The sequence below is a fragment of the Girardinichthys multiradiatus genome, chromosome 1, assembly GCF_021462225.1.
Source record: "Girardinichthys multiradiatus isolate DD_20200921_A chromosome 1, DD_fGirMul_XY1, whole genome shotgun sequence".
In the NCBI taxonomy this organism is placed as follows: domain Eukaryota; kingdom Metazoa; phylum Chordata; class Actinopteri; order Cyprinodontiformes; family Goodeidae; genus Girardinichthys; species Girardinichthys multiradiatus.
Genome location: NC_061794.1, coordinates 46,334,732 through 46,347,340, shown reverse-complemented (window position 1 = coordinate 46,347,340; position 12,609 = coordinate 46,334,732). Strand labels below are relative to the sequence as shown.

Here is a 12,609-nt window from a genome sequence, read left to right as displayed (position 1 = left end):
ATTGTACAGAATAAAATCCGCCGGCCTGTGGTTTCTCTCTCTTTCTCAGATAAAACTGAAATACTCAAAGGTCCCCAGGACATCTACGTCCACAGAGGAGAAGCTGTTTTCCTGGACTGTCACTTCTACAAGGATCCTCGACTGCATGGCTCCAAGGTCCATTGGAAGAAAGACAACCTGAACTTGAGGATGCTTGACAAGTAAACTCACACGACACACTGAATAATGCCAAGTATGCATGAGCACACTGGCAACACCTGGTTCTGTAGAGGAGAAATGCATAAATATAGCAAATGTTAATGGAACATTATATTTCTGGGGGACAGTAAAACAGGATTTCCAAGACTTAGAGGGCTTTCACACCAGAGTGGTTCGGCCCACTTTAAATGGACCAGAGTTTGTTTCTGCAGATGGGTGGTTTGTTTGAGCAGGTGTGAAAACTCATATGAACTTGAAGCAAACACTGGTCCAGCTGAAAACCCTGGTCTCTGTTCACTTGGATGTAAACCATGGTGTGAATCACTTACAGTGGAAAAGCAAACTGACCATCTATCGAAGCAAAGAGAAAAAAATTAAAACAGAGAAGGGGAGGTTTCATCTTTTATGATTTACAAATACAAATGTGGTCTAAAAACGTTCAAATCCTCGCTCAACGTCTGTGTACCCGAAGCAACGCACTGTAAGTCTCCCAGACTTCCTGGTCTAAATCTGGTCTAAATTTTCTGTGTGGAACCTCCTTTCTCTTCCAGTAGGCCCAACCACACTGAGAATAAGCACTTCGTCCTTTGTGTTCAACAGCCAATTGAAGAACAGCTGAGTTTAGAATGGTATTTATTAACACGTAGACAGCATGTATTCTTCTTTGCAGTGGTGTGCTGGAATCCTTTAGCTTATGAGGACAGCTGCGCCACCAACAATGTTACAGTAATTGCTGTTTCAAGCTCAGTGTGGCCATGATGGGACCATGAACACTGTGGCAATGCTGCCACCATGACCAGTGCAACCTCGCTAAGAAAGCTTTGTGTGTATCCAAACTACTTCACAACCTATCCCACTACGTCACACAAAATGAGTCTGATTACAACCCTAAAGACCACGCCAGGACCTTGAAAAGTCCACCCACATTCTGTTTTTTTTTTACACTGTTTCAGAGTTTTCATTCAGTGTGAAGGAGTCATAGGGTTAGGACTTTGGCTGTTTCATATTTTCATAACATTTTTGCTTGCTTTCTCTCTGGTTTTAGGTACACTTTTTTCAAGAATAACACACTAAAAGTGACAAAGGTCCAGTCAGATGACACAGGAAATTACACTTGTGAGGTCGAAACTGAACCACTGGGCCATGTGAAAGCCACTGGCTCCATCATTGTAGAAGGTATGGATAATGTGTGTTGATTGTGTCTGATACCTTGTGTCCAGCAATAACAGATTCACAGATATGTAGAAGATTACCACCGATCATCAGGGACAAGGATGTCCTCCCACAGTCCAAAAACATGACAGGTTGAACTTTGTTTCAGCTGTGGATGTCTTAAAGTCATTTATGAATAAAGTTGCTATGGTCTGGTTCCTTTAAATTGTACTGAAATTTGCAGCTAACCGCATAAGCAAACACCTTTGGAGTGAAAAGTGGAAGGGTTGGACAAGACAAAAATTTAACTGATGGGGTCAAGGTGACGCTTTCAAACCTACGAACACTGTACCAACTGTGAAGCATGGGGTTGGTAGTATTATGCTGAGAGGCTTTTTGCCACGTGTGGTGGTGGTGATTGCAAAAACCTGAAGGAGCACTACACTCTTTAGGTCCATGTAGACTCAACAGCTGCATGGTTGAAACTTGTGCTGGATGTTCCAACAGGACAGTAATCCTAAACACGCCAGCAAGCTAACAGTCAAAACTTGTTGATGGCAACAAAAATTGTGTGGTCAAGGTTCCTCTTTCTAATGGATGCTTGGGTATGTGCAAATATTTAGGCTTATGTGTATAATTTTTGCCCGTTTGAATGTCAATAAATCCATAGTGAGCTCAAAATTGTGCACCCAAAATTTGTTTTAAAATTCCTTGTTTTTATGTTCATTTCAAGTCGAAAAGTGATTGGTTGAGATAAATTGTTCAAAGCTCAAAACATTTGTAGTAATGATGAGTTGCATGTAAACAACTAACTGAAGCTCTGTGTTGGGCCCACAGCTCCACCAGGGCCTCCGGGTTCTGTATCCCTGTCCGGTGTTGAGGACCACAGCGTCAATCTCAGCTGGATCCCAGGACCCTCACACAACAGCCCCATAACAGGTACAAAGGCAGGACTAGCACACAAAACACATCCTGTATGCATGTGTTTGATTTGTAGTCACATGGCAATACAAAGAGTGACATCATTTCCTTCAACGCCCTTAATGGTTCACAGACGCCTGCTCTCAGATTCATTTAACCAGATTAACATCCATGTGAATGAGGTAAGACAGGAAACTCCCACACAGATCAGTACTTACTGTTTGAATCTCACCGCCCACTGGAACATGAAAGGTCAATCATCAAAACTCTGCAGCATCAGGACAAAAGGTCCCCTCAAGGACAGAAGGGAAGGACAAGGAACTCCAATGCACCAAGAAAGAACCTTAAACGTGTGGAGATCCTAACCGGGTTTTTGTTAAGGCAAACAGGATTTCAACAAACTCACGTCGGTCCATTGCGAAGAAAACCAGAGAAGGCAGAAGAACATTTTGATTTCATATGTGGCTGAAGTATCTAACCAACCAAGAAGAATATTTTCCCAGCATAATATTCCGGTGCATTTTTAACCCAACAACACTCTCAGACAGAGCCCGGTTCACCTTAAGAATAAAACACCCAGAAACAAGCTCAGAAGTGTGGCATCTGCAGTCCAGAGCAGTGAGGAATGTTCAGGCCTCTTCACTGAGGAAACCAAACAGCAGCTACACAAAAGGATGGCTCTACACAGAAGAGCCGGCTCATCTGGCCACGACTCAGAGGTTCATCTGCATCTCAAGGGCATGACACTCTTTTGTAGATCGCATTGTGCACATTTTGGACAGAGAAGAAAGGTGGTCCAAGAGACAGGTAAAAAAGTCGTCTGTGTTAAACATGAAAAACCAACGCTAAACACAAGAGCTGGCCTTGGATTTCATCTTTTTGGCACTACAGCGCAGCTATGACTCATCTCACCAAGCGGTTTTAAAATCACTCACAACTTTAGACATGTGACCAAAACAAGGTATCGTTAGGAACATGTTAGGATCGTCAAGTGATAACGGGCCAAATATTCAACATGCAGAGTAGAGTCAGTGACTTGTGTGACCTAAATGACCCCATTAGTGACCTTAATGGCCAAATAAGTCTGATTGTTCTGAAAACAACTGAGGACACATTTTGAACAGTGTTGTGCAAAAACATGTTTTAGTGAGTGTGTTAATGAGAACTATTCATATTTTCTGAACTGACTAAAAACGTTTTTAGAACTACAGTTAACTGTGGATCTCCTTGGTGATTTTAAACAACCTGCCTACTTCAGCCACAGATTCAGTCCAAACCTCTGTTTGCAAGCATGACTGAGGAGAAAACGTAGAAGAAAACTGATAACTACCATTTGAAAAGATCTAAAAATAGCAGAAATGGCAACAAAATTAGCCGATGATCAGCTCCAGGGTGATTAAAGAAAGTCAACTAATAGATGCCTATGTGAATCCAAGATATGATACGATGTATAATGATATGCACTAAAGAAGCTACAGGACCCCACTGACTGGCCTAAAGAGAAATGGTGCAACATTTTCTGGACTGATGAAAGCAAGATTTATCTTTCTGGGCTGCACAGTTTGTCAGATGACCTGTGAACACTCATTTCAAGCATGGTGTCTCAGTCATCATGGTATGGGAATGTTTCTCATACTCTGGTGCTGCACCCATATATCACCTACCGCCGGGGATCATGAATCAGTTTGAATGCATTTAAATACTTGCAGAGGTAATGTTTCATAAAACTAAAACGAAAATAGTCTTCAAATGAAGGTTTCAACAAGGCAAAGACTCCAATCATGCCAGTAAAGTACTGTACTGCATCTTGGTTCCACAACAAGAAGACTATCGTTATAGATTTAAATCTAATAAAACTTGTGTTGTGACAACAAAAAAGATGTCACATCTTAGGCAAAACCAAGAAATGCAGATGAACTGTGGTATGTAGCTCCAACCCAATCGCCCTGAGCTGGAACACCTGCTCAGGTGCAAGAGGTTACTCGAATCCATAGATCACAGACGTGAAGCAGCTCTCTTTGTGCCCTTTTCCTTTTCCTTACAGTCTACACCTTTTGATTTTTATAGTTTACTCCTTTGTGTGTACCTGTATGCTTCCATTTTCCTTTTACTTTGTTGCTGACAGACCTAAATTTCCACCTGCTGGGACAAGAAAGGGTATTTCTATTCTATTCTATTCTATTCTATTCAGTACAGTGGTTCTATAACTAAATATTAGTTCAGTGATTCACAGGAAAGCTATTAATTAGTGACTGTGCATAATTTGTCCTTCTAGTGTTCATCGTGGAAGGCCATGAGCAGCCCCACTCAGAGGGTAGGAACTCAGCATGGCAGACGTGGACCACGGTACCCGGGAACTTCAGTCACGTCGTGCTCCGCCTGAAGCCCTTCTGCAACTACCGCTTCAGAGTTACCGCTGTTAATAAAATTGGCCAGAGCAACCCCAGCAAGCCCTCCAATGAGCACAGGTCACCACCAGCAGGTAAAACCACACCACATGGTGACACACCGTGCTGAGATTCTGCTATTTGCCTTCATCTATTTCTTGTTCTGAAATCCAGGGTGGAGTGTAGAACAAAGTCTGGAACATCGACAGCATTATTCAGGACAACAGTGCATGTGTAAAAAATGGCTTCAGTTAACAAGATGCTAATTTGTTTTTCATACTAAAGAGCTGAAATAAAAGCTGTCCCTTTAATGTGTTGGTATGTTGAGGGGTTACCTCTTCCCTTCGTTAATGTCCTCTCCTCTTCACATTCCCGCAGCTCCAGGATTGAACCCCACTAATGTGCGCACTAATTCAACAGATCCAGGGACTCTGCTAATCACATGGGATGTAAGTGCCTCAGTGCATTTGTTTGGAAGTATTGCCTTTAACAAAGCAAGCTAAAACCAAATCTGTTTATTTTATGTTCTACTACAGGAGATGGAAAAGCACCTCCATAACGGCCAGGACTTCAAGTACCAGGTGTACTGGCGGGAGGCTAACAATAAAAACACAAACTGGAACACTGCCTCTGTGAAGTCTCCACCGTTTATAGTAAATAACACAGGAACCTTCACACCATTTGAGATCAAAGTCCAGGCGGTCAATGCAGTCGGATCAGGACCAGCACCTGTGACAATGACGGGACATTCCGGGGAGGACAGTATGTCATCTGATCTTTTCTTCCTCAGTTTTTCCAGTCTCAGAGTCAAGGACACTGTAGTGTACTTCTCTCAGCTTGGGTAGAAGATCGACCCAGATAGTTATGAGCAACGCAATATTTATTATTAAGCAGATTGAAGCATTTAACTTATCTTAATTTGAAAAGGTTTAGACGTATTTTTTTACTCATGCCCTTTTCCATGTGAGGCCTTACCTTGATGACACAATCAATTAACAGCATATGGGTACCAGCCACAATCTTTGCAGGCTATTAGTTTATTACTTCCCCTAGTGGTGGCACCAAGGCATAACAGGCAGGTCAAACAAAGTCATGATTGTTTTAGTGCCTTCCAACAGAATTACACACAGAAGTACACTGCTTGAATGTTTTCATACTTTGTCACATTACCACAAAGGTCAATGCCTTTTGTTGGTATTCTGTGTGATGCACCAACACAAATTGTTGCATGATTGTGAAGTCTAAATACATGAGGTTAATAAAAATCTGAAAAGTGTGGAGTGCATTGGGATTCATCCCGATGAATCAGTACTTTAAAGCGACACCTTTCGCTGCGAGTCTCCACTATTTGCCAAATTTCTTTGCAAAGTAGTTCATTCTCAGTCAGATTGGACGGAGCACTTCTTCTGGACTTTGACTGGACCACTCTAACACAAGATTATGGTTTGATGTAAATGTTTCCTTTGCAGCTCTGTCTGTATGTTTCTGGTTGTTGTCCTGCTGGAAGATGAACCTCTGCCCCAGTCTCAACTCTTTTGCAGCCTTTGCACAGCTTCCTTGTCCCTGCTGAATAAGAGCTTTCCCACAGTATGATACTCAGTCCGTCATGTTTCACAGTGAGGATGAGGTGTTCAGTGTGATAGTTTTATACCACACGTAGTTTTGCATGTAGGCCAAAAAGTTCAGTTTTGGTCTCATCCGATCAAAGCCCCTTCTTTCATATGTTTGCTGCATCATCTTTGCTCCTGTGACAAACTGCAGTTAAAAACTGTTAAAAGCATCCAGAAAGCAACAGTGCCACTCTCATACATTGTATATTGTTATACATTTTAGTTTGACCTTTGAAGGTCAGTCACTCCTACCTTTGCCCTCAAATGATACCAGGATCGCTTTTTTAGGTAACAATTATGAGAGTAGCAATATTTTTAAATCATGGATACATAATTTACCTCGGGCTAAAAGAAATCATGTTAAATCATATCAGCCAACTTGATAACATGAATTTACAAAATAAAAAAGATATTTTCATTGTTTTTGTGTCAGAACTAAATTTCAAAATTTGCCATAGCAACACACCTAATTCACCACAGGATTATGGATCTCCACCATTTCTCCACCTTAGAACCTTGCTGGAGGTGTCCCTCACAACAAGCTGTCAATAAACATGCTGACCGCAATGTAAAACTCCTGCTTCTCTCCTCACATTCTAACCTGGGTCATCTTTTTATTATCGTCTTGTCTCAGAGCCAGAGGAGGCCCCCACTGGAGTTTCAACCACTGTGATGAACAGCACGGTCAGAGTGACGTGGAACCAAGTGCGGAACGTCCGTGGTCATCTGCTGGGTTACAGGGTACTGTTCTTTTTATAGCTTTGCCACCTAAGCATCTCAGTCCAGTGCAGCATGGTGATGTCTAATGCAAGTTGGATAACTGCTTGCATGGGAAATATGGGCTTACTGGTACTGCTTCTATTAGCATGTAAGGGAATGGGGACAACTGATGGCATGTCAGCTTTCTAACGTGGTAGTCAAGGACATTTTAACCACTAAACCCATTTGAATTGAAAATAAAGCTCCTGGAGTTGGTAGGGGTGATACTTTGGCCTCCAGCATGCAGAATCTTTGAGTAAATAAATTCTGAGGGAACCATGCAACGTCACTTGGCTTCTGCCCACCTCCGCACACCTCCGCCTGTCATCTGCTCTTTTCTTCCCCTTCATCAGATATACATCAGGAGGCTAGGTCCTTCCAGCAGACGAGACAGGAGGTCTCTTGGCAAACATCACCACATGGGGGAAAGAGACAAACATGAGCACCATAAACGGACGAACAGGGACAGCTGGATGGTTGAGGTCCGTGGTCCAAAGACTTCAGCTGAGGTCACTGGTTTACGCCTCTTCTCCCAGTATGAGCTCAGGCTCACAGCCTTCAACAGCAAAGGGGAGAGCCCTCCTTCCACGCCGGTACATTTAAACACCCCAGAGGGAGGTGAGTACAAATTTAAATAATTTATTTGGTCATGTGGTGATGTATATGGATATCCGAGGTTGTCCCGACGGCAGAGAGGGATCCAAATTTCTCTTTTTATTTTTTTCCCAAACAGAACCAATGTCTCTTAAAACCCAAACTGTGTTTCCAAGGATCTTTTTTCACCTAGAATAACCCAGTTGAGGTTTGATAAGTTTATCTGTTTTACATTTTAGATCAAAGATTCCTGTTTCCTTAAAAACAGTGTGACCAACTTGTAATTTAGAGCCCAAGTTCAGCATCATCAACCAGCCATGGTGCATGTTGTGTGGGTGCTGGTCAATTAGTCTCATCTGTTTCATATTTTGCAATGGTATGCATCAGTTCGAACCCACTCTGGCAACTGAGGATCTAAAGTATGTTTTCATAATCTGTTCAAATTTCTGAAAGGAATTGTGGCTCCAATCGACGGCGCTAAATGTACTGAAAAAATTAACTATCTAATTAAACTTACAATTTTAGCATTTTAAATTGCATTTTTAAAATCCAACGAAGAGATAAAAAGGAACATGCAACGATTTAACTTCATTGGTACCAACTGGTTTATTTAACTACAAAATAGGACTAGAGAGCAACCAAACGGGGGTATGAATTGATCAAAGTACAAATTCATCAAGAACTAACTCTATTGTCTGTGTGTGACTGGACATGAGGATGAGCAATTAAAGGGGTCCCTGAGTAGGGAGCGACATCTTTCATATAAAACGCTACAAATGTAGATACAAGATGTTTCAATCATTCAGTTTTGTTTTTTCACAATGTAAAATTAACAACAATTAAGAGTAAATGGCATCTCAAAGCACCAGGCAACACAAGCTTTAATTAATATTTACAAGACAATTCTTGTCTACAAGAAAGCTCTCGAAGGTTCAGAGGTTTTGTATGAATTACTGCATCAATGCGGCGTGGCATGGAGGAGATCAGCCTGTGCTTCTGCTGAGGAGTTCTGGAAGCCCAGGTTACTTGGATAACGGCCGTCAGGTCATCATTGTTGGTTCTGGTCTCTCATCTTCCTCTCGACAATACACCATAGATTCTCTATGAGGTTCAGGTCAGTTTGCTGGCCTGTCGAACTCAGTAACATCATGGTCACTGAACCAGCTTCTGTTACCTTTGGTAGTGTGGGTCAGCACCAAGTCCTGCTGAACAACTTAATCAAGGAAGAAGAAGGCATAACGTGCTCCAAAAAGTCCGGGTGGATGTCTGTGTTAATTATGGACTTCAGAAAACCCAGTGGGCCAAAACCAGCAGATGACATGGTACCCAAGACCATTAGTGACTGAGGAAACGTCACACTGGACTTCAAGCAACGTGGATTATGTGCCTCTCCACTCTTCCTCCAGACTCTGGGACTTTGATTTCCAAATTAAATGCATAATTGACTTTCATCTGAACAGAGGACTTTGGACCACTGAGCAACAGTCCAGTTCTTTTTCTCCTCAGCCCAGATAAGAACCTTATAGCCCATGTGTAGACTTTGTCTGAGTGTGGTGGTTCTTGATACAATAACTCCAGCCTCAATCCTCTCATCATGAAGCTCCTAAAGATTCTTGATTTTCCTTCAAGTCCTCTCAAGGCTGCAGTTCTCCCTGATGCTGGTGCACCTTTTCCTGCCACACCTTTTCCTTACACTCAACTTTCTGTGAATATGCTTGGATACAATATTCTGTGAACAGCAAGATTCTTCAGCAAAGACCTTTTGTGGTTTCCCCTCCTTGTGGAGGGTTTCCATGACTGTCTTCTGGACATCAATCCAGTCAGCAGTCTTCCCCGTGATGGTGTCTCCTACTGACCCAGACTGAGAGACCATCTAGAGGCCCAGTCGGTCGTGGCAGATGGCCGCTCACACTGAGCCTGGTTCTGGTTCTGCTGGAGGTTTCTTCCTGTTAAAAGGGAGTTTTTCCTCTCCACTGTCTCTACATGCTCATCCAGGAGGAGTGAATGCTGCAAGTCACTGACTGGATGCAATCTGCTGGGTTTCCTTAGATAGAAAAACTTTTTATCCAATTTGAATAAATAACTGAATCTGACTGCAGTGTTCAATGGTTACGATTAATTGGAATGTATGAACCTGACTGTTGTGAAGTGCCTTGAGACGACGTGTTGTGAATTGGAGCTATAAAAATAACAGTGAATTGAATTGAAACCTCTGCAGGTGTTTGAATTAATTAGTTGACTAGGGTGTGACATCAGGAGTTTCCAAAATATAACATTTCCACAATATACTAATTTTCTTACACTGAATCTTCAGTTTGCATTATCTGGAACCCATAATCGTCAAAATGACAGGAAATAAAGGCTAGAAATATTTCACTCTATGTGCAATTGATCCATATGAGTTTCACTGAGAAATGAGCGACAAAAATAGTTTTCATGATATTCACATTTTTGAGGTGTATCTGTGTACTCAGTTCAGCTCAAACTATTTATGATAAAACACAAGACTAATAACGATGTTATAGTCAGGGTTTTACTGATCGATACTCAGTTCTGCTTTTCTGTCGGGTCTGAACCTTAGTTCTAAATTTTCTGACCGTTTTTACACTTTTGTGTAAACTTAGTTTTACTTCAAATATATTTTACAACAAATATTGGCTATTAAAGAAAAATGTGTCCCAGGTTGCCTTCTAGATGTTTTGAGTCCATCAGAAAATAAAACAATTACAACAGAACCAGCCCAAGGCAGAAAAAAAACTATGCGACTAATTAGGGCACCAGGCCTTCATAATCAACCCCATCAAGTATGCTATGAGCCTGCTTAACTGGAAGTGGGCCCCTGATAAAAGGCTGCTGAGGGCCGAATTCAGCATTGGGTCGGCTCTGAAATACAAGATTCATCCCCAAAGTTTATCTACTTTTTAACAAATAAAAAAGACATTCTGTTTGTTGATGTACTTTATTGTTGCATCACAATACAATACAGTTGACGTCAGTGGATCATTTAACGCTACTTAGTATAAAGTTGTCAGTGTAAGGAAGCCCAGCCTATAGATTCATTCAGTCTTAAATTTGCACCAATCCCATTTGTTTCCAACAGGTGGAGACCTCCTGCAGATCCAGGCTCATTATGAACAGTAATGAGTCCATGCATTGTTGCTCCTATTAAAACCAGAACAATCTGCAGAGCTAATCTGCATTAATACTTTAACATAAATGCTTGATGTAGTCATTTGTGCTAGAAAATGCATTTTATTTTAACTATTTGTCTTAATTGAACTAATTAAACCTTTGTAGTTGATTTAGCTAGTTAAACTAGTTGTTTAAACACTGATATATATTTCATCTTCGATATTTCTGTGAATTAAATCAATATAAATTCATTACTTGATGTAACTACTTCAATTAGTTGTTATAACTCTTAAATCTGATTCATCTTAAACATTTGTCAATTGAGTCAATTGAGATATAGACACTGACATGAAAACAGCATCTACCCCCATTACCCCATAATAAAAATCAATGAAACTTGCTCAAAAATGATTTTTTTAAATGAGCAACTTTTATTAATTATTTGCCATGCATGGAATAAACCACTTTGAAGCTTAGGACACTTTAGTCTGAAGTAAAAAAACATTCTTCAGAAAGAAGGACCTCAAACAGGCCATAGCAGCCTACAGGTCAAGTTCAACCAAGCCTGTCAAAATGGCTCAAATATTTATAAGCAATGTTTTTTTTATATCTAAATCTAAAGTAACACTACAACATATTGTATACCACTATCACTATCCTTGTATTTGAATATTTCTAACGAGCCATTTAACAATCTTAATCTAATTCAATGCTGAAAAACTAGAAAAACTGAATCAGCCACAGTCCACAATAAAGATCCGAACTCAACTGAGGTTTTACATTGTCTTCCGCAAAAGTCTGTTTCTCAGGCCATGAACGAGGGATGAACACTGCCCTCCGCCAATGTTCATGAACACCTTCTGAATCACCTCAAAGGTGTATTTCTGATTTTTAGGGTACCGTATTTTCCGCACTATAAGGCGCACCGGATTATAAGGCGCATAGAATAGAAGCTACTGCAGTCAAACGTTTGACTGGGGTTGCGTTATGCATCCACTAGATGGAGCTAAAGAGAATGTCAACAAAACAGTCAAACTTTATTAATACACTACAAACCAGCATTCTGATAACTCCATTCACTCTCATGGTAAGGTCTCCTCTACATAGAATTATATTGAATAGAGCATTTAGTTGCATTGCAGACTTTTTCCGGACTGTATCAAATTGGTCTCTTACCTCAAAGTCCTGCACACGGTGCTCCATTGTGACATGTGAGAGAAGTTTGAATGCATTGGAGTCTATGAAGTTGAAGTTGAAATCAAACGTTAGTTAAAACGTGAAAGGGAACTTTTCCCTGATCCAGTAAACACGTAAAAGAAACAGTTTGATGCACTAAATCAAACGTTAGTACATTCACAATATAGTAGCGTTAACTGTTGAATTCTCTCGCTGCTGCTCTATTCCCATGTTCGACTGCGTAGCTGACAGCCTTGAGTTTGAACTCAGCATCGTAAGCGTGTCTCTTGAAAGGTGCAATTTTGGGGTCGTTATACACACACAAGTGGTGTTGGACTAGGAGTAAGCACAGTACAGGTGTTTACCGCTATTACTTCGGCGACGCCCCTGACTACGGTAGCCGTAATGCTGCAAGCGGTGCGGCTTTGTAGTTTACCAGTCGTACTGAAACATTTTGACAGAGCGCCGTGTACAACCAGTATGGATCAACCAATTAACCAATTGATCCATATATAAGGCGCTCCGGATTACAAGGCGCACTGTCATTTTTTGAAAACATTAAAGGTTTTTAAGTGCGCCTTATAGTGCGGAAAATACGGTAGTCTATGTTCAGACAGTAGAGCAGACCCATGAGCATGGCAACAGCACTTGGGATGTCCTTAAGATCAGTCAGGACTACC

General features: G+C 41.2%; 1 protein-coding gene across 5 annotated transcripts in view; it reads left to right on the top strand.

The window, feature by feature from the left end:
* Positions 1-12,609, top strand: part of LOC124876034 (neural cell adhesion molecule L1.1-like) — a 72,184-nt gene that overhangs the window by 40,842 nt on the left and 18,733 nt on the right. For all 5 annotated transcript variants that reach the window (XM_047378525.1, XM_047378517.1, XM_047378510.1 and 2 more), the window contains 8 exons: positions 50-200; positions 1,244-1,374; positions 2,188-2,289; positions 4,547-4,753; positions 5,037-5,107; positions 5,195-5,420; positions 6,903-7,009; positions 7,381-7,645. In XM_047378525.1, coding sequence (XP_047234481.1) covers positions 50-200; positions 1,244-1,374; positions 2,188-2,289; positions 4,547-4,753; positions 5,037-5,107; positions 5,195-5,420; positions 6,903-7,009; positions 7,381-7,645 — 1,260 coding nt within the window. The remainder of the gene's footprint in view (positions 1-49; positions 201-1,243; positions 1,375-2,187; positions 2,290-4,546; positions 4,754-5,036; positions 5,108-5,194; positions 5,421-6,902; positions 7,010-7,380; positions 7,646-12,609) is intronic.